Source organism: Mya arenaria, chromosome 7 (genome assembly GCF_026914265.1).
Source record: "Mya arenaria isolate MELC-2E11 chromosome 7, ASM2691426v1".
NCBI classification, from domain to species: domain Eukaryota; kingdom Metazoa; phylum Mollusca; class Bivalvia; order Myida; family Myidae; genus Mya; species Mya arenaria.
The window spans coordinates 10633223-10660476 of record NC_069128.1 but is presented as its reverse complement, the minus strand read 5'-3'; the positions used below and the strand labels follow the sequence as shown (position 1 = coordinate 10660476).

Below are 27254 nucleotides of genomic sequence, written 5' to 3'. Positions count from 1 at the left end.
TCTTCAATAACGTGTTTATCTTAAAAGTTATGATACCAAACTAATATGTCGATCGAAGAATATGTTTTTCGCCACATACTGGACGCATACATTTTTCAAAATTTTAAGAAAAGTCCACTTACCAGGCAAAAGTTGGTACCAGAATCGGTTCTTTTCATTCTAAATCAGCCATTTTGTTTGCCATGAAACATTTCTCTCACTTAATGTTTGCATGAAACGAAATTACGTCCTCCCCTTGGATATTTTATGAATATTACTACAGTCGAACCTCGTTGGCTCGAACGGACGGGCGAAATAATCTCGAGCCTCGGAAAATTCGAGCCAAGCAGGAATGCTGACCTTGAGTATAAAGAGTTCGGTCCTTTACATCCAGTTCGAGCTGAGCGAATTCGACCCAACGGGGTTTGATTGTATGTGTGTTTCATGCGCAAGTGTCTTTTCGATTGATTAAACTTTCGCTTTGAAATTTGCGTCAATAACCATCAATGTGTTGTTTACAATTGACGTCATAATTACGTGGTATGCACGCCGCGGTAAATTAATAACTAATAGGTATGTATTTTTGATTAAGTAATGCGTAGTGGCGTATTCTACGTAGGCACGAAACGCTAGCGGATGTAGGAGGGAATGGGTTGCACGGGCGCCCCCTCCCTTCTACAATCGTCCAAGTTTAGTTTTTATGTCAATATAAGAGAAAAACTGGCAACATTCAAAACCGTTTAAACTTCGGTTCTGATTGAGGGGCGAATGGCAAAAGGCTCTGCCCCTAAATGTTGCCCGCTTTAACTAAAATTCCTGGATCCACCCCAGCTATATGCCGAGCCTGCACGTATTTTCAAAAAGTATTATTAAGTCCTTATTATGTTTTTGAAGATAGGGAATGTATGCTTCAGGTAATTATTATTTGTAATGATTTTATTTCCTTTTAATTCGAAGATAAAGTAAAAAACACATCCTCCCTTAAACAAATTCGTGCGGTAGCATTACCCCACCCTTACCCCAAGCAAATCGGGCCTGCTCTTGATTCAGGTCTAGCTACGCCCCATGATAATTGGACTATAATTGAAATGTTTCATAAAAAATGTAATGAAATGCAGCTGCAATTTGAAACGATGCATCCTATATGATTCGCCTTGCATATATAAATGTATATGCTGAGAAACAGCATTCCGGATTCCGGAAATATGGATTTGACATTTTAATTTATTGTATGCCCATCATAAATCCACACGCAATACATATCGCAAAATACGGTAGTCCGTATTCCACTCAAGTGCAATACGGCCGAATTCCACTCTTGTGACGTCACGTCATAACAAGTATCGTTGCACGATGTTAAAATGACGTCTTTCAAGAAAATAGTGCGTCGTTAAAATGACATTTATTATGAAAACATGTGGCTTTTAAGTGATCGAACCAGTAATAGATATAACAAAAGGATTATTTGTACTGCGTTTTGATCCGGAATGTTGAATTCAGTTTCGTAAATATTTGCATAGGAATTTGAATATATATATATATATATATATATATATATATATATATATATATATGCGTATGATTTCCAGCATGGACAATTATATATATATCGTAAACGATATTTTGTATATACACATAATCAATTAATCAATTTTTTGTTAATAAAATTGGAAACATTTGAAGAATGTCTTACATTTGTTTAGATTTTGCGATTTGCATAAATTGTGTTGCAGTTTTAATGAGAATGATTCTGATATCATATTCTGACGTAGTGTCTACTTTGACAGGTGATAATTATAGTAGGCGTCTGTAAACATTGCAAAAAACGTTGCGAACGCGCTTACGATGCATACCTTTGTAATGATGAAATAAAATCGAAGAAATAATGTGAAAAATTATATCTGCTTCTTCTAAAGGCCTCTTCCTTTTAATTTCTCGAAATATTGACGAACCATAGTCGTATATTTTAATTCGACATCGATTGAATTATCTATTTGAGAAGGGTTACAATTATCTTCCCCGAGCGTAAACGAAGTTTACCGAGCTTACACGAGTGTTTGGATGAACCTATCTTACAAGCGCGTCCATGGTATATCCTTTTTTCCAAACTCAGTTATCAAAATCAATCAATCAATCAATCAACCAATCAATCAGTCAATCAACCAATTAATCAAAAATTTAGTAAATATGTATTTTAATTTATATATAAATACTATTAATATATATGTATGATATCCAGCATGACCAAATATTTGGATCTCCTTATCTGGGGGTGGGAGAAAAGTCCCATTACTTTCTATGTGAATCGACTTGTTTTTCCAGTGTATACTTTTTCAATAGTTAAGCTCAAATATGTTGAATCTTAGGGACATTTACATTTATCCGATTTTATAAGACTAGTTACGTCTTTGGTTTGGTTAAAGTTGGCCAAAATTAATTGGTCAATATTTATGAAAAAGTTATATAAATAAAACCAATCAAATATTTTAAATTTGCAAACATGTATAAATAAAGTTTAGTTTATTCAGAAATACATGTAAACATAATATCAATGAGTATATAGCTGAGGAATGATAACCAGTGAACAAGTTCTCCAATTTTACCATTCAGTTACTATACTAAGGCATTATTAGCGGACTGCGTACCGGAGTTGCCAGGATATACGTACCGCATAGCATGATACTCTATCCTTAGCATACAATTCCCACCAGGTAGTAAATACTAGTGAATTGTTAGCGGACTGCGTACCGGAGTTGCCAGGAAAGACGTACCGCTTAGCATGATACTCTATCCTTAGCATACAATTCCCACCATGTAGTAAATACTAGTTAATTGTTAACGGACTGCAAATCGGAGTTGCAAACAAAGACGTACCGCTTAGCGCGAGATATATACTATAATACTATTTGTTCTATTAAAATGAATGAACTGCCGCACAACTCGTAAAACTTGTCTGGCTATAAGCATAGCAAGGGGATTTATTTTTACAAATTATTACAGGAGATAACGATCCTTCCACTTGTGCAGGTTTTTATCTTAAAAAACACTTTCTTCAAGTTTTGTTTTGCTGCAACAAGTGTTTGACCAGATGGTAAACAGACACTGATTTCTGTAAGTGTATACAACAAAACGTTTTTATCAGCAAGCTTATGATAACAAATCAGCGTTTGGATCTTAAGAACACACGCCGGTTATTTCTTCAAATTTTGCAGTTGTGCAACAATTTTATCTTGTGGGTACAGTCATAAACATCTACCTAGATGTAAACATGTTTTTTTTTGCTTGTCCTGTATAAGTCGCCTCGTATTTTGTTCATAGCGTGGTTATATTCGACAGTGCACACTTATTGGATAGTTATTACGAACCGTGGCGTAGTTTTGCATCATATTATAAGGACTATTATAGGTCTTCACAAAGGTCAGGGGTCAAGGTTGAACCACTATATATGCTTTGCACATGCATTTGTATTATGTATTTGCTATTAACATGTTTAATATGTTTAATGAAATAAAGATGTAAGTTTGCTTTTTAATGATGAAATAAAAGTTAACACTTTGAAGACATATGTTAATATCGTGTAATACTAGTAGACATGTTTTGACTTCAAACTTTAAAAAAAGCATTCCATAAAGGACTAAAATGCAAATCGGATAACTCGAATTATCGTATAACTAGAAGTTTTAGTTGCGGCCGTGGCATCCTCGAGTTATCGCTGTTTTAATGTATGCCAAAAATAATTAATTTTCTTTATGGATTTTTTTGTCTGCTATTTATCGTGATTCCTATAAAACCAAGTATCGAGGTCAATGCTCTGCCGATATATTTTGATAATGTACAGGTTTGCAAATATCAATATTGACACAAGTATTACTTGGAAAGGTTTCACTCTTTTCTCAATGCCATACGCACCTGATAAAATTATCATGCAGGTTGCCATACTCTGAATGTTGATAAATAGAAAAGACAGTTACATAATTAAGCAAGTCATTTACTCGGCAAACCAGAAATACCAAATATAAGAAAAAAAAATAAGAAAAAATCGTACATTCTTCAGAAAATAGGCGACATTCAGACAAACCAAACGATAAAGCAGGTAGTGTATATGCACGTGAGCGTTTCATGTCAGGTTTCAATGCCAAATTGCATACCTAATCAGGCTAATGCATACATTATCTGTCTACAAGGAACGTGAAATTACCTTAGAGGTAAAATAGGTCAAGTACAGAAAAATATATCAATTTGATTTTTAATCACATTAAAGAAGTTGTTGAATTAATAAATTATAGAGATAAAAAAGTGTTTGCCGATGTGTATGCATAATTTTATGTAGAACAGTATACAGATGTTAATGCATTATTGTATAAAAGAAGTATATACAGCAGAGTATGCGCTATTGTGTGCAATGTGCCCGCAGACGTAAATGCGGAGGTTCATGAACGTGTGTTTGCAAAAGTGTACGTAAGGTGTATGCAGAAATGCATGTAAGGTGTATGCAGAAATGCATGTACTATTGACTGCAATAATGCACGAAAGCTCCTTTGCGGAAGTTCATCCAGGAGTGAATGCAGAAGTGTATGCTGCAGTAATGTACGCAGATGTGTAGAGCACGTTTTCCTGATTTGTTACAAATGAATACGTTTCTGACTTCAAGCACAAAGAAACGTAAATGATAAACAGATACACCGTGAAGTAAATAAAGACAACAATTCAAATTCCAAGCGTCTGAATGAGTTTTTAGATAATTAAAACAAGCACCTTAAAGGTACATACGCTTTTCCCTGGTTACCTCACCTGCATTTTTAACTAATGCATGTATGAGCCGCCAATTTATAGATACTACGCATGCGCAGAATTGAAGCCATCCGTTTGGATCCTAAAAGGATATGTGGAATTATATCAAGACGGAAAAGTATTCGAACCCTTATTCGAATAAACATAGGCTCATCAATAATAACGTAATGCAATATGATTCATCAAAATCATCAAGAAAGCAACAATACTCTTCATCTGCATCCAAAGTGTTTTTTCAATGGAAGCTTTCATTTCATGTTTAATTTGTAATTCCTATACAGCGTCTATGATAGCAGGGCGAAGGCTGAAATCTCTGAAATATGATATATGGCCAAGTAACACATACATATCAGTCATCAGTCCTATATCTGATTCGACGCGGTGTTTCATATCAAGAAGGTAACCAGAAACCGGTGTATTAATGCATTGCGAAGATGATGAAATAACGTGCAAGTAGCATTATGGCTGGTACTGGTACAACTTTCGATTATTGTTGGCAAATGCAGAATAAACGCTATCTTGCAAAGGAGCATATATTGAGATTTAATGGGGAAATTTCCAAGTTCCAGGATTTTGTAATGTTAAAGCCATTACTGTTTAGTATTCTGGTTCACAACTAATCGTTTTAAAATAGTTTTTATATGAACAATTTTTAAGCAGATTGAAATATTCGAACATTATCATTAAAGTACCGTCCGTCCAGAAGATAAACATCTAAATCTTTGATAAATGTATTTATAACTTAAGCAATTTGCCTGTTTGGTTGGTTGGTTGGTTGGGATTTTGCATTAATATAGTTTAACCTGCTCACCCAAGAGAGATACTTGTCCGATTAGAACGCTCGCTTCTGGCGCCCAGGTCTGAAGTATCGGCTTGGGCGCATGTGAGTTTGGTGTGTGGTCACTTTGCCGGAGAAGTCGGTTTCCTCCGGGTTCTTCGGATTCCCCTTCCAGACTAAACTCTCGCGTAACGCCGAGCCGCCAACGAGAGTTATAAATATCACGTCTAAATTACTTGTTTTACAATCGTTAAAAAGTAAATAAATTTAAACTAAGACGGATCTGAATTACACTTTAATTTAAAACCTTATGGCAAAAACTTCCTTCCTTCTAATTTACGACATCGTTTAGCCATAATACAATGACGACTTGAATAACATCCTTATACGACAGACTAATGTTATCTTTCGTGAAACCTCATTACGTAATTTGATTTATTTTAAATAACAATCATTTCACACGCAATACATATCGCCAAATGCATTAGTCCGTATTTCACTCAGCCGACCGCACAATTTTTGATGGATAGTTTGCTACTTATTTACACGAGTATTTACTTTACAATTAATTTCTATTGACGAAATATTTTAAAAGTATTAAGTCCTTCGTAAATGTTCAAGTCCTTAAACGTTTTAGCTATACTCCCGAGATTATCTGCGACCCATAACAATTATTTACCCTACAACATATTCTCGAACTCAAATGAGTATTCCAAATACTTGTCTCTCAACCCATTCAGATACATTCTATACATATACTATGTTTTTAAATCGTGCATCAATAAACCAAACCTAAATGTTATTTCATTCTCATTGCAGAAGTCGACCGTGGAGCGACTGCCAAGTGGCGTGGTTTGGACGCTGCTATTGTCAATTCTGTTTGGTCAGTCAGCTGCTCAGGGAGGTAAGTTCCGTTACATGCACTTTTTATACAATAACGTTTCACTGTTGCTGTTGTTAGACATTCATTATTGAATTTCCTCAAAATTGCTTTTTTTGAACAGTATTTTAAAATTTTCTGTCGCTATTATGATAACATTTACTCAATCTGCTCAAATAACATCTCTTTCAGGTGTTTTCACAATTAATAGTGTTTGAATTAATAATAAGGGTTAGACAATTTGATTCGATGTTTTAAAATGTAAGCAACTTGACAAGGATATTAACTAACACTATATTAACATTTGTATACATTTGCTTCTTTTTTCATTTTCATTTTAAATATTCCATGGTTTTACTAACCTACATTTTTGCTATCATTTTCATTTTCATTTCGTTCGTTTATTTCAATGAAAATCGTTTCATTGATACTTATACATAATATAATTATTATGAAAAGCCATCAAGCGTTGGGTGTTATACAAGACAGGCGTTAAAGCTTAGCGTTTATTTCACGTATTTTGACGTCAATTACAGACTTCGGACCACCAGATTCATTTGATCTTGTTAAGGTGTTTGAGTTGTTTACCTGCGTGTTTCGTCTTGTGAATTAACGTCTTATATTTATATGTATGTTCCTTACCATGTAGCAATGTTATTTGTTGCGACGTGTTTGTTTAGTTCTGTAATTTCTTTGTTTAAAATGCTAGTTTTATTTTGCACATATACATTATATATTATGTATTATTTGTGTTTATGATATGCATACATATATGCGGTTAAAATATAAGCTGTATTCATCAGAAATTTGTGCTATCATTCCCAAAAAAGCATGGCCTTGATCCAGTACTATATACCGTCTACACTGCACTAGTATCGTGGGAAAATTAGCTGACGAAATCTTGTTTTCATGAATGATTATGTGGTAGGGGAGAAAACTCTGCTGCCTCCAATGAAATCGCATGTTACAATTTAATGCTCTTCAGCTAAGAAGTTAAACCATGACGTCATACAGAGGTCTTGTTACTTAATCAGGAATTTAACACAGCTAGCATTGGCTTTTAGGACCCGAAAAGGTCTCCCCATTTGGCAGCAATGAAACTATCTAATTATTTCTTCATAGGGAAATGTTTTGTTTGTACAAAAACGTACAAAGGTTACCAAAATATTTCTAAGGACTGTCAGCATTTGTGTGTTTAGGTATATGTGCAAAATAAATAATGATATATATTTCCTCCTCCAAACATATATGTACCTGTATAAATAGACTTATTGATTATAGAACATGCATGCAATACATGTGTTAAATAATAATTGGAGTATTAAACATACGATCTCTTTTTAATACTTTGCATGAGAAATTTAAATTGTCAGCAGACATATGTTTAATATGTTAAGTAAAAATGTGTTTAATAACTTTCAATTTGTAATATATAGCTGACATTTAACGAGATAGTGATTGAATTATAAATGTTCTAAGAATTTCATATTGACTTAGTTATGACGAACTTCTGACATTATAGAACAGAGCAGAAGATTTATTTCCAAGAAGGTCAAAGACCCATTATATACGGTTATTGATTTAAAGTAATCTTAAAACTTTATATATCGCACAAAAATAACTCAAAGAATCAAAGATGTATCCCAAAATCTAAATTTTCTGAAAAGAGTGTTTGAAACTGGACAAGTAAGAACAACACATTAATTTAAACAACTAATTATTCTCACTTACAGTATGCGCTCTGGCTAGCCAATGTGCAATGTATGTCCCGACCACTTAACTGTGACTATATTTCAATTCAGAAATGCTTACTGTTTAATTCAACAACTTGTTTGTAGATTTAGGATCAACACCATTGGACATAGTCTTCGTTGTGGACACATCCGGGTTCTCTAACAGTACGGAGTCCCTTAATCAAGAAGAAGCGGTCAAAGGTTTCCTTACTGGTTTTCTTGAAAACGCTGACATCAATTCCGGTAACGTTAAGGTAGCCATGGTCACATATAGCACTCATCCTAAGGTTATATTTGATCTCAACAAGTACTCCACAAAGACTGACATGGAAGATGCAGTGTTTCTTGCTGACTTTGAGAAAGAAGAGCCAAAAGAGAGAAATCTCGCGGATGCCCTCAGTCTTGTTCGTACAAAGATTCTAGTCCGTGATCGCCGAGAGGCTCCGAATGTTGTGTTACTTTTAATGTCCGGTAAATCGGATAGAAACAGTGTTCGGACACTCCAGGAAGCTGATGGCTTGAAGTTTGCGAGGGCTAAGATATTTGGAATTGGTATCAGCTTTGACGATGATGACGCAGAAGAAATGTTTGAAGTATCTAGCAAACCAACGATGGAAAATACATTCCTGATCTCATCTGTATATGAGCTAGAAATGCTGAGAGAATTAGTTTTAATGCAGATTTTCGCAAGTAAGAATTTTGCATCCTTCTCTAAAAAGTAATCTAGTCCATTCATTGATCCGTTACGATTGCTTTCAAAATAGATTTCATTGGTAGTTAACCAATGGTCACTATTTTCAACAATAAAAATGCCGCATATTATTTTATTATTTTTGTTTACACATTTATTCATTTTTCATTATTTATATGTTTCTAAATGTAATGGATGTGACATTTGCAGGAGCGGAACAGGCATTTAAAGCACCAGCTGCAGGTAAATATACATTAACAATCATCAAGTAGAATGTTAAATTTGGCGTGGAATATACTTTTAATAATATCTGTTATCCATATCATAATAAACAGACGCATAGAGTAAATATGCATGCCGATTTGAAAACCCATTAAAAATATACATTTTCACTTCTTTAAATTCTGAAAATAATGAGGATACCCTACCAACATCAGTTTTAGAGATTACTGAGATAGACAGCATGGAATCTAATAGTTTCTGAAAAGGGAGATGCTTTGACATTGTAATTTCATAAAAAATATCATGTTTTCGCTGTATGACCCAATCCAATTCAGCTTGGCGTTTCTTTTTGCATAATATTGAAAGCATCTCTACTTTATCTTAGTAATGTTTGAATCCTTTTACAATCAGCGAAACCATTGATCTAGTGTGCCTTCCACGTTAATCTAGCTTTTACCGGGGGACACCATAAAATATTGAAAGCATTTCTACTCTTGCTTAATAGTATTTTAATCATATTACAGGCAGCGAAACCTTAGACTTAGCGTTCCTTCTTCATTACTCGAACTCTGTCTCCCGGGAGGACTTTCAGCGCATCTTGGACTTCATGAAAAATATCCTCCAATACTCCGACATTGATGACGATAAACTCAGAGTTGGAGCGGTTGTCTTCAGGTATGGTACACGCATACTATGTATTACTTTACCAGAAGAGAACGCTATTATAGGGCACTAAATACAAAGGGTGGATGTCGACAAGCGGTATCTGACAGGCCCACAAAGACCACCTACCGGGATGGTTAAGTTCCATTTGAACTTAAAACAGTTAATTATCTTTGCTCTTCTGGTTGCATTTCTTTTAACAAACTAGTATTGAGCTTTGTTTTTTCTGTTTTATTTCTGTTTTCATTTTGAACTAATCATGCTGCGTTGTTATAACACTCCGACAATAGAAGCAACAGGGACGAGTTTACCTGTCAACCATCGTCGGCAACAACGTTTCTTAATTCCGTTACACTTCAAATATATCCATGGACAAATGATGAGGCAGGGGAGACAACTTTTCTTACAATTAATTCGCATGTTGAAATAAACTATTATATAATAACCCTGCAATGTCAGTAGCCTAGTGGCGTTGACTGCTGACAGTAATTATTGTACTGAAAAGGCGGAACCGGCCTCTCGTATCTAGGGGAAGCAATGAAACTGCGTCATCAATTGTTCATTGTTACGAGTGTTTCCTAGCTAAATCGCCTCAACGGTACATAACGAGGCAAACCGCAGTAGAGTGTCGGGGTACCCATGGGATGGGGATAACATGGCTATCGGTTTGTCAAAATGCGAACATATCATTTCGCATTAGACACAATAGCAAAAAAGCGAAACATAGACAACAGGCACTGAAAACAGAAATATTCAAATGTCGTTGTCAATATTTATTAAGGTAACCAACACCTTGGAACGGTCAGTGACGGTCAGCAAATCATCAAGTCTGTGAATAATTATTATTACATCTGCATTGATTCCGCTATTTGTAATATAATTTAGTTGTGTTTCCTTTACAGAAAACGAGGTATACCATTGTTTGACTTCAACAACTATTACTCACAAGAGGAGGTGTTTGGTGGCATAGACCAAATTAGCTACAACTACAGGTAATCTATGTGCACCGATTCTGAGTCCTGTCTGTTTGATAGAAAACGAATGATAATGGGTGCACATTCTTGCTGATTAGTATCGTATAATGGTTCTGTGTACTGACTATATGTATATATATTTACCTATGTGTTTGAATTATTCATTCCCATTCATCAGAGGTTCGACAATGCTAAATCTACACAGAGCATCATCGATCTGTTTCACGAGAATTGGGAAATTATGCTTAAGGAAATATATAATGTCTAACAAAGCCAAACAAATATTAAAATCAAAATTGTTATACCTGTTAAACCCGTATAGCTTTGATAGTTGATGGCCAATTACTATCAAAGAAATACATTGTATATGATTAATACAGTTTGATATGTTTTATCTGTTTTAATTTATTGTTTTGAACAGAGATTTGATGTAAAAGTACTTATTTGTCATCTTTGGGGCCCGTTATTACCCGTTAAATACCCGTTCATCTTATGCCAACATCATAAAGGATTACCAGGCACCATTAGTTCCCATAACTCTACCCCGGATACCATAAATGACAAAATGCGCAAAGGGTCACCGTTAACATAGCACGCACATGTATATTATAAATCGTAAGATCAAAACCCTTTAATATTTTCAGATCCAAAAGATCAAGCATTGCTTCAGGATTTTATACGGTTAGAACCAGCCTCTTTACAAGAACTGGTGGCGCGCGAGACCTGGCGCCAGATTTGGTAATACTCATCACTGATTCAAATGCCGACACTGATGTTGACCAAACTATTACTGCAGTCGAACGAATGAAGGGTAAGTTATTTTTCTTAAACAAAGAACAGGTAAACCTAAATTGGGCCGATTGTTCAGAACTTGGTAAAATTAAGCAAAGTGAGTTATTAACGCCATCGTTGCTCACTTTTAAACCCGAGAAAGGTAATGATGTGATCACAAGTTTTGATACAAACAATGATTTATCATAATAAATGTTAAACCTATTGCTCTATTTGTAATAGTTATTAAAAATAAATTGACAAAGAATGGTCCATTTTGCCAATTAGTGAAATATTGAAGCAATGCATTGTCAGTGTGTGTATACCACGTGATAAATTGCGTCATAGATGCTACGTCGGAAGGCAAGGATTCTTCACCATTTTAACTGAAACATAGCGCATTCTATCCTGCTTACGGGGCCCCGCCTTTTGTCTTTTACCCGAGTTTGATTGAGAGTTTAAGTTTTTAAAACACTTCGACAAACCTTTTCACAAAACGGCCATCTGACGGAGCACTGTCAAAACATTATTTTAGAAACAGGTTTGTTGAAGTTTTTGATGAAACTAATCACCTTATCAACCTCCGGAAATAAAACGAAGGCGGAATAGAATGCCTTTTGTTTTCATTTAAAATAGTTTAGTAAAAGGAAGGTTATCTTTGCTTCAAGTCTTCATTTTAAGCAAAATGTTGCCTTCGGACGTAGCATATATGACGTAATTTATCACGTGGTATATACACACACTGATGGTGAGAAATAGTGCGATACATGTACATTGTGGTATTTGTTGGGCATGCGCAATTTAAACACAGGGAGACAACAGAGTGTCCCATCATTTCAAGGGCATCATTTCATCTAGCAAACATTGAATAAACCGAACAAAGGCTAGATTCCTTGGAAACGGCAGTGCGTAGAAACGAAATTCGCACTTCTTATACACAACTAAAATGCGTTTGACAGAAACAATGTATAAAACTAAAAGCAAGACATTATAATTCTGGTCTCCGTTAACGTTTATAGCCATGCTTATTTTCTCTTTATTTTGTAGCCGAAGGTGCAGCAGTGTATGTAGTCGGCATCAATGTCACATACCCCGAGGAGTTACTGAGCATCGCCTCCAACCCTAGGTACAACGTTATGGTTAACGACGCGGCGGAGCTGGAAGGACACGATGAGCAATTCCATAATGACTTTGTTGCTCGTAAGTTCTGTCCGTTTACATAATAAAAAGGCATCTTGCTTTATATTTTCTTAAGAGATAATATACGCGTTACAAGAAGAATTTTTTTGTTTTAATATCAGTGTGGTAGTATATTTTTATGGTTTTCGAACACTTCGATGGCAACAAAATCTTTAGCACAAATCGTAAATTACCGTTAGCTGATACTACACTAAATATGTTTGTAAAGAAAAACACCTTTTGGCATTTCTTTTGATTTAAACAACATTAAATCGTTACTGATAGAGTTGTACACATTTACTATCATTTACATCATGTGGTGTGTGATTAATACTAAATCCGTTTTTAATATAACATATATACTCATAACATTACTTGTTTGATCGCAGTTAGAGCCAAGAGTTTTTCTGTTGTCATACCAGCTTTGGAGTCATCAACTGCATCTGGAACATCTGCAGGTATGTTTTCAAATGTGTTACAAGAATATGTTTTAGCTCTCATGGCTTTGGGTGTAAAGATTCTACAAATGTGACTCAATTTAAGATAATCAGGCAACATCGGAACACGATGAAACGTGATAAATCACTTTTCTTCAACAATATTTTTCTTGAAGAATGGTATTAGGTTTGTTTAACTGTCAATAGTTAATTAATATTTTCGACCAATCAATACATACTTTTGCCCAGTTTTGACCAACCCACAGACTAAAGTTTTTACAATGGTTCCAGCAGCCAATTGTATCCAAATTTGATGATTTTCCACATGTCACTTTTTTATTAGTTTTCACATCCAAATGATATCTGATTGGTTGTTATAAATCAATGCAAAGTATTGACTTATCAATAAATATATTGGTCAACTTTGACCCCCCCAAAAACACTTAACCAGTTTTATACAACTGGCTGCCAGTTTTGATATACTCGTAGAATGATGAATTATATGCCCACACTACACTGCTCAATTATTGTCCCCAAATATCTTTAACAACGATAATTATTACCACTAGACATCTACAGTCGATTTTCTTAGTATTCTTCTTTCCCCTGTATTTGCTAGACAACATTCGTTTAAATTTGTCCTGTGAATGTTGTGAATGTTATAAATGTAAGCCGTATATTGATATGTTCTGTGGTAGTCTTTACAATAAAGACATCTAGTATTTATTGTCTTGTGAATGTTTATTACATTTTTGCCATCCATATCCTTTTGTCTGTTAAAATATTTACGAATGATTCTAAGATATCAATGTCTAAGATATATTAAATATTATCAATTGGTTATTATTTGACATAACAAATTGATACAAAGTTGGATTTAAGAGTCCTTTATCAAATTTTATGACTGTAATGTGAATGGGCATACGTATTTGTTTCCTTTATTTCAATTTTCATCACTTAACGTTATTAAGTAGTATAACGTATTAGTACGATTGTTCAGAACTTTGATAAATTAACAAACTGATTAACAGCATTTGCCCAATTGTTCAGAAAGTCGCTAAATACTAAACGACGAAAATCGTTGTTAAATTTATCGATATACGGATAGCGATTGTTAGGATATTCGCTAATTTGTTTTTGATTGTTCAGAAGTTTTTAGCAATAGCGATCGTCAACATTTTCGTTAAACTAACGACAAATTTAAATTACCCCTTACCCCAATATCAAAAATTTAGCGACGGTTAACGACGACAAACAAAATGGCAGCAATAATTGGTGCTCAGAATGTAAACATCAGGAAAAAACGTGTTTATCGGCCAAATTTTGTATATAAAGCTCTCACAGACAAGAAACTGCGTGCAAAGTACAGATTTGGTATGGAAGGGTTGAAATTTATAACTGACCAGATTGAAGAAAGACTCCGTAGACCTACCGATAAAGGTTGTGCCATGGATCCCGCATTGTTGTTAATTTTTAAAAGTGAAATAATTGGTGACGTGCTGACATTTTTAAATGTAAACAAGTACAGCTGAAACAGGTGTGTCCAATCTTGTTAGAAATAGAGCAGATCACAAGAATATCCAATTTCATTAGCAGTATCCATTTGAAAGTTAACAGCGATGACATAAACAGCTTGTTAATTTTAACAATGCTATGAATGATCGACCAAAGAATTGCCATACTAAAATATCATATTTGATATATTATCTTGTTTTTCAGCTTCAACATTCTACGTTCCGCTATCAGGTAAGTTCTTGACTTCTTTTTATGTAAGATCATACTGTTGACGTTCAAGCCAACCTAAGTAAACTGCGGTATACAAGGAGATGAACAATTTAGAAATTAAAATTCAGTATGAAAAGTAATCATATAGCAAATCAAATATCTTTAACAACGATAATTATTACCACTAGACATCTACAGTCGATTTTCTTAGTATTCTTCTTTCCCCTGTATTTGCTAGACAACATTCGTTTAAATTTGTCCTGTGAATGTTGTGAATGTTATAAATGTAAGCCGTATATTGATATGTTCTGTGGTAGTCTTTACAATAAAGACATCTAGTATTTATTGTCTTGTGAATGTTTATTACATTTTTGCCATCCATATCCTTTTGTCTGTTAAAATATTTACGAATGATTCTAAGATATCAATGTCTAAGATATATTAAATATTATCAATTGGTTATTATTTGACATAACAAATTGATACAAAGTTGGATTTAAGAGTCCTTTATCAAATTTTAATGTGAATAGGCATACGTATTTGTTTCCTTTATTTCAATTTTCATCACTTAACGTTATTAAGTAGTATAACGTATTAGTACGATTGTTCAGAACTTTGATAAATTAACAAACTGATTAACAGCATTTGCCCGATTGTTCAGAAAGTCGCTAAATACTTAACGACGAAAATCGTTGTTAAATTTATCGATATACGGATAGCGATTGTTAGGATATTCGCTAATTTGTCTTTGATTGTTCAGAAGTTTTTAGCAATAGCGATCGTCAACATTTTCGTTAAACTAACGACAAATTTAAATTACCCCTTACCCCAATATCAAAAATTTAGCGACGGTTAACGACGACAAACAAAATGGCAGCAATAATTGGTGCTCAGAATGTAAACATCAGGAAAAAACGTGTTTATCGGCCAAATTTTGTATATAAAGCTCTCAAAGACAAGAAACTGCGTGCAAAGTACAGATTTGGTATGGAAGGGTTGAAATTTATAACTGACCAGATTGAAGAAAGACTCCGTAGACCTACCGATAAAGGTTGTGCCATGGATCCCGCATTGTTGTTAATTTTTAAAAGTGAAATAATTGGTGACGTGCTGACATTTTTAAATGTAAACAAGTACAGCTGAAACAGGTGTGTCCAATCTTGTTTGAAATAGAGCAGATCACAAGAATATCCAATTTCATTAGCAGTATCCATTTGAAAGTTAACAGCGATGACATAAACAGCTTGTTAATTTTAACAATGATATGAATGATCGACCAAAGAATTGCCATACTAAAATATCATATTTGATATATTATCTTGTTTTTCAGCTTCAACATTCTACGTTCCGCTATCAGGTAAGTTCTTGACTTCTTTTTATGTAAGATCATACTGTTGACGTTCAAGCCAACCTAAGTAAACTGCGGTATACAAGGAGATGAACAATTTAGAAATTAAAATTCAGTATGAAAAGTAATCATATAGCAAATCAAATAAATCCTGATATTGATTAACTCAAATGTTATTCGGAAGCGTTCATGTGTACAGTATTATTAATCTTTATGTTCTCAAAGTGGCAAAAACCTTGTTTTGCAGTCTAAAATAATACCAATAAAACCCCACGTTACTGTTGATGTTAACGACGTTTTTGTGTTATGATTTGTTTTGAATCTGTATGCCATTTGGTGTGATATCATAGCGTCACGTAACTTGTCCATACCATTTGTACGGATATTAAGCGTACTTCTATCGTACCACTGAAACGGGATTGATTGTTATATTTGTTTTGAGCACAGTAATGATATTTGTTAAGAATGAAGAAGTGTTAGTTTTACGACTTAGACCAATATAAATTAAATGCTAGATTTTTATCCCTTTTTTAAAAGGGGTGGGTCGACATTTATTTTCTTAATGTTAGTATTTTTCTTCGATGACTGTTTCAACGTAGAATATGTGTTCATGTTCTAGTTATTGCAAAATGGACCATTAACATGTGTTTCTAGATGAACCACGAATATGATCGTAACAATTCTCCTTTGTTTACATCTGGATGTATGCATCTACACCGTAGGTATGAATCAACTCCGTTCCCAGACAGAATCGATCCAATACACAAACACAGACCCTTGTTCAACATTTTTGAGTCAGTAGACTTTAAGGGCTGGTGAAAAAGAGGGGGTGGTCGGGTATGAAAATCTAGCAATCAATTCAAAATCGCCTTATGTTCCTTGATGTGTTTATAAACTTTATAGAATCATTTATGCAAAGTGTGTATATTCTGTACTTAAATTGATATAGGAACATTCCATGAATGGCTGTCTGCTCTTCTGTTGCAGTAAGTGAGGAAGCCGATATTGTGCTTCTCGTTCATTTATCTCCAAGAATCACGGAAATGGAGTTTATAACAGTCCAGGAATTTCTCAAAAGCTTAGTGTCCAGAGCAGATATTGCAAATGGGAAAGCGCAGATTGGTCTTGTTTTCTATGGGTCGGATCCGGAAATCATATTCCATATTAACCAGTACGTTTTCCCAATTTGAATCTTGTTGTAATCATATATACTGCGAAACGCGTTTGTCTGTACAAGCCCTCTTACGGTTTGTACGTGTATGCAAGGGACTACTTCTATTTGCCGGAGTGATAGGCATTAAAAAATTTGGGCACCACTGAACCGTGAAAATGAGAACCAGAAAAGCTCGTCATACATTGTTCATATAAAGCACGTGCATGCCGGCAAGCAAATTGTACATGTTTAGGGCGGGGTTTAACCTCCGTTAACCAATGAAAATCAATACGGAAATTCCCGAGGTACATGTACAATCCACCTTCGGCACTTCCATAAAAGGAGTGAAGAACACATATTATGAATACACGTCTAAAGAGTACTTCTTTTGACCGGAAATTATATTTCATAACTCTGCAATAATAATACAAAACGAACAGGGTTTGTCATAACAATTGGTTTTTTACCCCACATCTTAAAAAATACCGTCTAAACCGGATATCTAAATAATTAAGATAAATGTATTTATGCGCATTTTACGACATTTGATGTAAACAATGATTTGCATATATCAATATCATGATGCAATAACACGGATTTATTGTTGTTTTCATGGTGAGTTGAACTAAGAATTATACTTGCTATTGTAAATTCAATCGCTCATACGTTGCTTTTTGGACACCATAATGACAAAACGTTGGTTTTTACGTAATGAACAAGCTAAAGTGATGCAAACGGTATCCACATCAATTCCAAAGTGGGTGGGGAAGGTCAAAAACTAAAACGTTTAAAAATGCTTGTTTTATTTAGATTTGAGAAATGTTCTTTTTGGGGGTTGAAACATTTATTCCTGGCGACATGTTTGGGGTTATTTAGGAGTTAAACAAATTTTACAAAAAAAGATTTTAACAGCTTATGGATCAAAAAGCATTCACATTATTACGAAAAAGTCTGTCGACCTAAGTACTTCGTTATTATGTCAAATTGCCACAGAATACTTATCCAACAATGTCTTGTGAGATCCTGATAATGTTTTGTCAAATAAGATTGTTATTCAGAAAAATAATGAATTTTCGCGGTTGAAATTCATTTCCGGGTTACAAAAATGCATAAATCATTTTAAAAATAGCTGCAATCAACACAAATCCACATGACATTGTTGATTGGGAAGTCCCGATAAATTTGTCTTACAAACATATTATTTTTGCTTTACGACATTTCCGGGAAAGCGTAAATGCTTTTTGAAAAGAAATCTAATAAAATATTCTTTCATAAAAATTGTTCAACTCCTAATAACAGTTTATTTTATGTTGCATCGGATATATAAGTCATGCTTGTTAAATATTAAACCTCAAAACTACATAGAAGTTGATTTTTTCAATATTTTAAATTTTTGGTCCTTCAACGACTTTTCAATCACTTCAGCACAAATAATGAAATCAAATGTTTAGTAATTCAAAATTTGTTTTTCAGGAGAGGTTCGGGAGGGGTTTCCCCTCCAGACAACCATCAAATTTGCCATGTTTTACCTGGTTTCAACAAGCATAATAATGTGAGTATTATAGATTATGAACCCGGGGGAGATTTCAGCATAAAAGGCAGCGTTTCTTTTCGGCAGAATTACATGATAACACTATAGCTACAGCGTCTTACCGGTGATTTTTTTACCAAGGTTTTCAGAAGGATACCTTTACGCGAGATGAAATGTATTGACATGTCTCGCTTAAACTGGCACATATTTCCGCACAGAATTTCTTTAAGTTAACCTTTTTCCAAAATTATTCAGCTGAAGGCATGTTCAAGCATGCAAGACAGTTTTAGACAAACTCTTTTCTACAAAGTAAAAAAATAACATTTAAGTAATTTATTATTTAAATGGGGGTGGGTTGGGGAGGGGTTTCCCAAACCCCTACCGACAAGCAATTTTAATAATTTATACCTTTTTTTCTCCTGCATATAATCAGAAAATACGGGGTCATCAGTTCAGCATAAAAACAGTGGCGATTTTTGCAATATTTTTCAGAAAGTTTTAACATGCTTGTAGATCAGTGCTTTTTCTTCGTGCAGTGTGCAATTTACTCTTCCTAACAGCTGTTTCGACTTGAGATATATTTTCTTCTCAATTTTTTCTTCAAACAAAATCTATATGAATTACTTAAAAAGCGATTGTTCATGTAAAATTAACAAGACATTTACAATGCCAGCTCTAAGATAGTAAAGCATAGGCATAGCAAAACTCAAAACATTTTTATTATATTTTATATTTTAAGTTTTACTTGCTTGTCAGGACCAGGTGGAAAATCCGGTTCTTGAAAACACAAAGCATAATTGAACACATGTACTGATTCCATTATATGCTTTGTGGTGATTTATAGACATTTATAAACAATAAAAACAATCTTTCACTGTTTCAAACATATTGATATTTTTTTTACTGTTTGAAATTTCAGCCAGCTCTCAAATAAATATTGAATGCCAGTGCTAAGAGGGCTGGGACACAATTTGAACAACTTTATTACCAAAATAATGTAACCTTTGTATACAAATTATAATTTGTTGCCCTACTTCAATAATTATAATTGAATGCCATTTTATACACTTTTAGGGTCTAAGATTAAATTATTATGTTTGTGATAGATGGCAAAATATTTCAGTTCGTTACTCTTAAAATATAGCTTTTGATTCTCACTCAGTGAAATTCATGTACATCAGGATTTTACACTAAAACAAAACAAATTCACTATTTATTTTTTCTATAAGTTATTGCACATAGGTTATGGCATGGTACCATCCTCTTTATTTAGATTGTCAGAAAATGTAAATGCATCTCAGTACTCAGTTGGTGAAGAACTCGCCCTGTTAGCAAAAAGATCCCGGGTTCCAGCCCTGCAATTGTCGTACATTTTTCTGTTCCAATTGTATTTCAATGGATAAAACAAATTCTAACAATAAATAATGACAATTTAGCAGGTGGAGCTTTGATCCTATTCATGTCATGTAATTTCTTTTCTCAGTCATTGAATTTAAAGCTGCACTCTCACAGATTTACCGTTTTTGCTTTTTTTGCCTTGGAAAGAGCCATTTTTTGTGTAAATACCTGCAAACCAATGATAAAAGATTGCTGATAAAAAATCTGATTGCAGATATTTCCTTTAAATTATACACCAGTCAATTGTAACCCCCCCCCCCCCCCGGTCCGGGGACTGCCGGTGAAAAGGGCCGTGCTTTTACTTTCCAGGTGGCCACGCAGGTATTGTCTTAGCGCTAAATTTAGCGGAGATTAGGCCTTATATTGAAACGGTTTAAGGCAAATGAATAAAAAATCATTTTTTTGAAATAAGATACAAATCAGGGATCAAATTTTTTGTCAGCAGTCTTATATAACTTGTTTCCATGCATTTACACAAAAATTGGCTCGTTAAATGAAAAAAATAAGAAAGTTGTCAAAACGTCAAATCTGTGGGAGTGCAACTTTCCTCATTCCTCAAAACAGTAGCGGGTTTGAATCTTTTAAGTTTATCTTTTCTGTTTGTTTCTTTCCTAAATAACATTGTTTCATGCTGGTTGTAAATTATTTCCGGTCACAGCCATGAGATTATATAATTTTCTAATGAAACAACAACCTCTGCGTGTTTGTCAATTTTGTGAAACTATTTTGTTTGCTCTTTTATAAATTTCAGGTTTGTGACTTATCCCTCAATACTTCTTAATACATTTCAACATTCTGTAAAAGCACAAATGTATTGGTTCTTTATTTATAGCCACCTGGTTGCTGAAGCTCGAGAGGACCTTAATGGACAAAAAATCCTGTTCAAGATAGTTCTGACTGGAATTCCATACCTACTCCAGAGAATGGAAAATATCTTCAAGTAAGAAGAGATTCTAAGCAAGTGCATTTCAGACTCCTCCAAAATGCTTCTTTGTAGTCAATTACCTTGGAGTTGTTTAATCCTCATTGCAAAATATTCAAACATAATATATTTCATCTATTTTGTCTTGATCTTTGAATCCGTCAAATTACACTATGACTATCGTTATGTGACTATATCAACGTGATCAGCGTTGACGTCATTTGATGTTGACGTCATTTCCTGTTCATTATATACATACAACCTGATGAAGTCCGAATGGCCGAAACGTTGTTTCATAAATAAATAATTTGTGTTTTGTGTTGAAGTTGACTTCTTTAATTATCACCGTATGTGACTACATCAAATTTATGACTACATGAAGAATTGTGTATGCCTCAAATGATTGTACACTGGTTTACCTTCACAGAAGTAGTACTTTTATTCTGTTAAAAACATTGCATTTATGTTATTTGCAGATTCTGATGTGCCAGCAGCCTGAAGTGATCAAACAATTTGAAACTGGATGCAGCACAGAATCCCATATTTCAAGAGAATGTTAGTCACCCCTGTCAAACTTGTTTGTGTGTGAATAATACAAAATGTGACATTTATAGCAAATATGTAATAATTGAGCAACGTATAGACAATTGCAAAACTCTGTTCTGTTAATTTTGTGCCATATTTAGAATTTAAAACCAGATACTTTCAGTTTTTGCTGGTTTGTTCGGTTTCTTTTATTCATGATTTTTTTCAAGAAGAAATCAGTTCGGTGTATAGTAATTATGGTGTTTTAAATGTCAATGAATCCAAGATCACTGTATGTTGTTGAACTGATATATTTGTTAAACATTTAAGATCCAGCTGTCAGTACAGAAAACATTGATTGTGCTTTTGAAAACACTGAATTTTATCAACATAATTTGACACTGTACATATTGCAAGCATTTTTTCAGATAAATCTATATAAATTAATAGTAGATAACTGTTGTATATAAATGGTTTTGGAACTGAAATTTGGTCTTGCTTATTGGCTGGTACACTCAAAAAGTTAGAATATATTTTCAGCTCAGTTGAATATTGATTGTAATTGCAATTTATCATTTCTTTTTAGATCACCCTGTGAGTTAAACATTATGTGAGGGTTATAAGTCATTTGTTTGTAATAACACCTTGGTAAGTTTAAACTTTAATATACTGGATCTTGAAAGTCCCATGATATGAACAATTGGTTTTGACTATATTCATGCTTCATTAAGAATAAACCTCATAAGAGGTCATAACATATTGGGCCTTTAAAAGTTAGAAAATTTTAACATTAATTTATTCATACAATTTTATTTCCCACCAGATGTATAAAGCAACAACCTTTTTATCAAAAAGCAAGACAAAAAGGTCACTGTTGGTGATCTGTAAAAAATGCATGTGTTGCTGCATATTTAACTGTCACAGGTTTTTTTGGTTATACCTGATTTTAGCAAAGCTGTTTACAAATATTCATTAATTGAAATTTAGATAATTTTAATCATTAGACATGATGTTTGTCAGATTTGTCATTGCAAACACAAATATTTTAAAGTTTATTGTTGAAAGCATCGTAAAGATAATTCTGTAATTAAAGCAGAATTGTATTTGCCCTTAAAATCTAAACAACACATTTGTTCATAATTAACATTTTGCAACTTTTTTGGCGGGGGTGGGGTGTATGTTTTTGTAACAAACAAATAAGAATATATTCTGTATTCTCACTGAGATATTTTGCAGACAATTTTCCAGAGCTGCTTGGCTACATATTGTTCATATACAATCATAATTATTAGTAATTGATTAAATGTTTTGCCATGTTTTACCATCATATTTAAATAAATTTTTGCCCATTCAATTCTAGTTAAAATTATTATTACCACTGTTTGTAATATACTTCAGTGCAACATTATTGATATGTGATCAATTTTAGCTTGACTATTCGAAGAATAAGGAGAGCTATCCGAGTCACCCGAGTGTCAGCGTCAGCATTACCACTATGTTAAAGTTAGCGTACCACCTCAAATATTTTCAAAGTCCATTGACATACTGTTTTGAAACTTCGCACGCTTGTTCACCATCATGCCCCCAACCTTTACACAGGAGGAGGTCACTGTATCGAGCATTTTGACATAATTATGCCCCTTTTTGACTTAGAATTTACGTGTAAGCGGCGGAATAGTCGAGCGCGCGGTCTCTGTAACAGCTCTTGTTTTTATTTATTTTCTGTTTGTAACATATTCCTCAAATGCGTTTGTGTACTTGATCTCAAATGCATAGTAGCTTTATTTAAGTTGATTAAGAAGAATAACTCTAAACTTCATATAAAATATAAAGTAATGCATTATATATAATGTATACACTATCATTGAAGATTGTTGTGTATACACTAAATAAATTGCTAACAGCAACAGAACTGCTTGTTATTTAAAAAAAAATATTAACATATACAAAAAAAGTTTCCCTTTAACTCCTAGTTTGTTTCACTTAGTCATTAAGTAAACTTAAAGTGTCCAGCAATAGCACTTCAGGCCCGTAGAGGCAGCGCCTTAATTCATATTATTTATTATGACGTGAGTGAAAGATATGACGTCATAGTTGCATGTGATAACAAAATATAATAATGTCGCCCACGTGGTGACACGCTTTCCAGTATACGAAACTTTTTTAATGAATAACGTTTTTGATAGATTTTTCAAAGCCTTAGATTTATTATACGCGGCCTGGAGGGCGCGTCTAAAGGGATACATGCTTGCAATTGTCAATGGGGAAGTGTATCCGAATAAATTTAAGTTATGAAAAAAATAGAAGATTTGTTAATGATATCAACTCTTATTCAACTTTACTTAAAATTTGTCGTCAATAACCGTTTTGATGCGTGTAAAACTTCCAAAACGTCATATAAAACGAATAAGTCTAATGTTTAAAACAGGAAATTAAAAAAAGTTATTCTCTTTGTTTTTGAATTGACTGGTCGCCAATCATACGAGTTCGTTATTTTAGTAATTTACTTTCTGTGAAAACGATTTATATACATGCTGTGGTAGTAAATAAGCATGTGAGAATTTACGAGCATATTGTGAATATTAGTTTAAATTATGCATTTGATAACAAATATAAGTGCCTTCACACGACATTTATTGACTATTTTAAATTTAAGTCATATAAAATGGAAGAACGAAGCTTAATTCACACGATTTTACTAACAAATATAAGTCGCAATAACGAAATTAACACAATTTAAATTTAACTGATATAAAATGAAAGTTCAAAACGTAATTCCCACGATTTAAAACAAACATTAATGAATAAAAGTAGGCCGAAAAGGATCAGGCCGAAATGATATCTCGGCCGAATCGACCCGACACCAATAATTTTATCGGTGATAATGCAAGGTACCAGTCTAAATAATTTACGCATGCCGGAGACGACCGAGTAACTACGATCTAGAAAGTTAATTAAACCGTCATAGTTCGGCTATGTCCGTGTTTATTCGGATTTTTGTATTCAAATTTGTCAGAATGTACCCCTTGATGAAATATCGATTGCTTGTAAAAGTTGGTCACATGGGATCAAAAACTAGGTGACAAGGTCCAATCTGGAACACACTAGAGGCATTATGTTTGGTCTAATATTCATGAAACTTACTCAGAATGTTTCATAAACATCAATAGATATATATATATTTATATTCAATAAACCCATACAGGCGCGTCTTTGATGCCTAACATCAACATTCGTCTTGTCACTTTATTGTAATACCTATTTCTGCTTGTAACGACATGAATATCTCAATGAAAATATAGGCTTATTATTAACAAACATTTATTAATTAACTATATCGTTCGAAACCACCGTAATGTACATGTACGAGGGACTTTTCTATGTAACGAATACATGTTGCATCGTTAAGTATTTTTATGGATTATGGGGAATATATACGCGTTATCATAAGAACAATATCTTGTGTTATCTTAGCAGACAACGCGATATAGGTATAACGTAACTAAATACCGACTAGTCGATTAAGGAATGAATTGCTTAATTGATGTCATTATCGGGGATATGAACGCAGTAGGGCTGGTTAACGTACATGTGGAGTCCTTCATTACTCATATCTACACCAATACTTCATCATTTCTTTCTGAAACTGTTAAAAATACTTCGTTTCATTTAAGAAAAGCTTTCAGGAATACTTTCTCACCCATGCCGTAAATAGAACGACCTGACCTTAACCGGAAACAGTATATCAAATAACGTGGAAACGCGGGAAAAAAATAATCACTTAAAATCAATTTTAAACAAAAAAATAAAACGCCTTTGACAACAAACCTTTTAACATATCAATAATTAACTATTTTTTTACATATTGATTTACGTTTTCGTGGCCTGCTAACACAATACAAACAATAATATGATCAACAATTTTCAATTTGCATGTATATTAAAAAGCGATGATTCGCAATCCGTCCATTGGAATATATTCGCAATTGCCGAAAGGCAGTTCTTTTAAGGAATTGAACTGAAAATATACAACGTTATACAAAATATAAGGTATGAAATAAATAGTTACATTAAAATTTAAAACGTTTATTACTGTTGTTTTTCTTCAGATACAATACCATAGCGCTTATGCAGAAATCTATTGACGGGATGCGCACCGACCTTAGAAGCTACACGTCTGATGCCTCGACAGCCATTGCCTCTGCAAAACAAATGCTGAGCCCGTATTTCAATCGACGAGATGACGTACCGGCGGCCATGATCTTCATAGCGGATGATCCTGCTAATATCAATTTTGATGTGATGGTGGGTGTATACTTTTAAGTTATTTATTAGTATTATTTGTGTATATGTGAGTGGTATGGTATCTAGTTTGCTTATGTTATAAGTTACGGCGTAAGTAGGTGACCCGATATGGGATATAACTGGCAAAGAAAACCATATCGTGTTAGAGCAAAGATCGGGTCACCTACTACTAACCCAGAAACGTATATATCACGTCGACGACCTGATAACATTGATTAATTTATGAGAATTGTTTTATTGTTTCATATTAATCGGATAATAGTCGCCATTTGGGTACGATATTAGTTACTGACCCAGTATTGAAAAATATGGGATCCCTTTAATCACATATCCCCCATGTAATTGTACGTGCATGTATTGTTTATCTCCAACTTCAGAAAGATGAAAGAGATCGAGCAATAGAAGATGGAATAAGAATTCTAACAGTAGGAATTGGTGTGTCGGACAAGTCTAAACTAGAATCGCTGGCATCAGAGTCTGACTTTATAATGAATTATGACAATGTATGGATGTTAAACGCCGCTGAAAACGACCTTACAGAAAAGATTTTTGCGTGTAAGGTTCTGTTTTCTACGCTTTATCATAAAAGCAATCTTCTTACTCTGAATTTATGGTTCACTTTAAAAGGTATTGACAATAAACACGCGTCATCGCGTTTCGTAAACAATAGTTGTTGCCTATTTCACTAATTTTAAATATGAAATCACCTACAAAGGTATATTCGATAACAATCATTATACGTAATACAATCGGCACGTGAATATGGCGTTGTCTTAAAAAAATCGTATCATATACTACATGGTGAATATTATGTAATTTGTAGCAATTTTGCATATGTCTATACAGCCTATAAATATTATCTAGTTCAAAGCGACGGCGTGACTGAAGATAAATTGATCGAAGAAACTACAATAGCACCTACAACCACACCTCCAGCTGATACGACAGGTGCGTTGGTATTTCATTTATATACTTAAGACAAATAGGGGCGTCTTAGCAATGAAAGTTTTAAGAAATTCAGTTTAATACTTAACGCTGCCCCAACTCCCGACCTCCCCCCCCCCCATCCACACCCTAAAAAAATAGAAAAAAAATAGAAAAAAAAACAAGAAAAAAACAACACAAACAAAGAAGAAGTTTTGGTTAATACTCAAAAAGCCATTTAAGACTAATATAAGCTTCTTTCTTCCTAATCTCCGTCTTCATAATTCGGTTTCGAGGGATAGAGGGGGTGGGGGACTGTGAGTTG

At 33.9% G+C, this 27254-nt stretch overlaps 1 protein-coding gene across 1 annotated transcript in view; it reads left to right on the top strand.

Annotated features, from left to right (window-relative positions):
• The window catches only part of LOC128240509 (collagen alpha-6(VI) chain-like), a 64599-nt gene that overhangs the window by 6589 nt on the left and 30756 nt on the right, over positions 1 to 27254 (top strand). The window contains exons 2-15 of the mRNA XM_052957163.1: positions 6368 to 6452; positions 8267 to 8851; positions 9063 to 9095; positions 9599 to 9749; positions 10640 to 10729; positions 11356 to 11522; positions 12530 to 12682; positions 13051 to 13119; positions 14818 to 14844; positions 16154 to 16180; positions 17159 to 17342; positions 25810 to 26005; positions 26383 to 26560; positions 26870 to 26953. Of these exons, the coding sequence (XP_052813123.1) occupies positions 6368 to 6452; positions 8267 to 8851; positions 9063 to 9095; positions 9599 to 9749; positions 10640 to 10729; positions 11356 to 11522; positions 12530 to 12682; positions 13051 to 13119; positions 14818 to 14844; positions 16154 to 16180; positions 17159 to 17342; positions 25810 to 26005; positions 26383 to 26560; positions 26870 to 26953 (2029 nt within the window). The remainder of the gene's footprint in view (positions 1 to 6367; positions 6453 to 8266; positions 8852 to 9062; positions 9096 to 9598; positions 9750 to 10639; positions 10730 to 11355; positions 11523 to 12529; positions 12683 to 13050; positions 13120 to 14817; positions 14845 to 16153; positions 16181 to 17158; positions 17343 to 25809; positions 26006 to 26382; positions 26561 to 26869; positions 26954 to 27254) is intronic.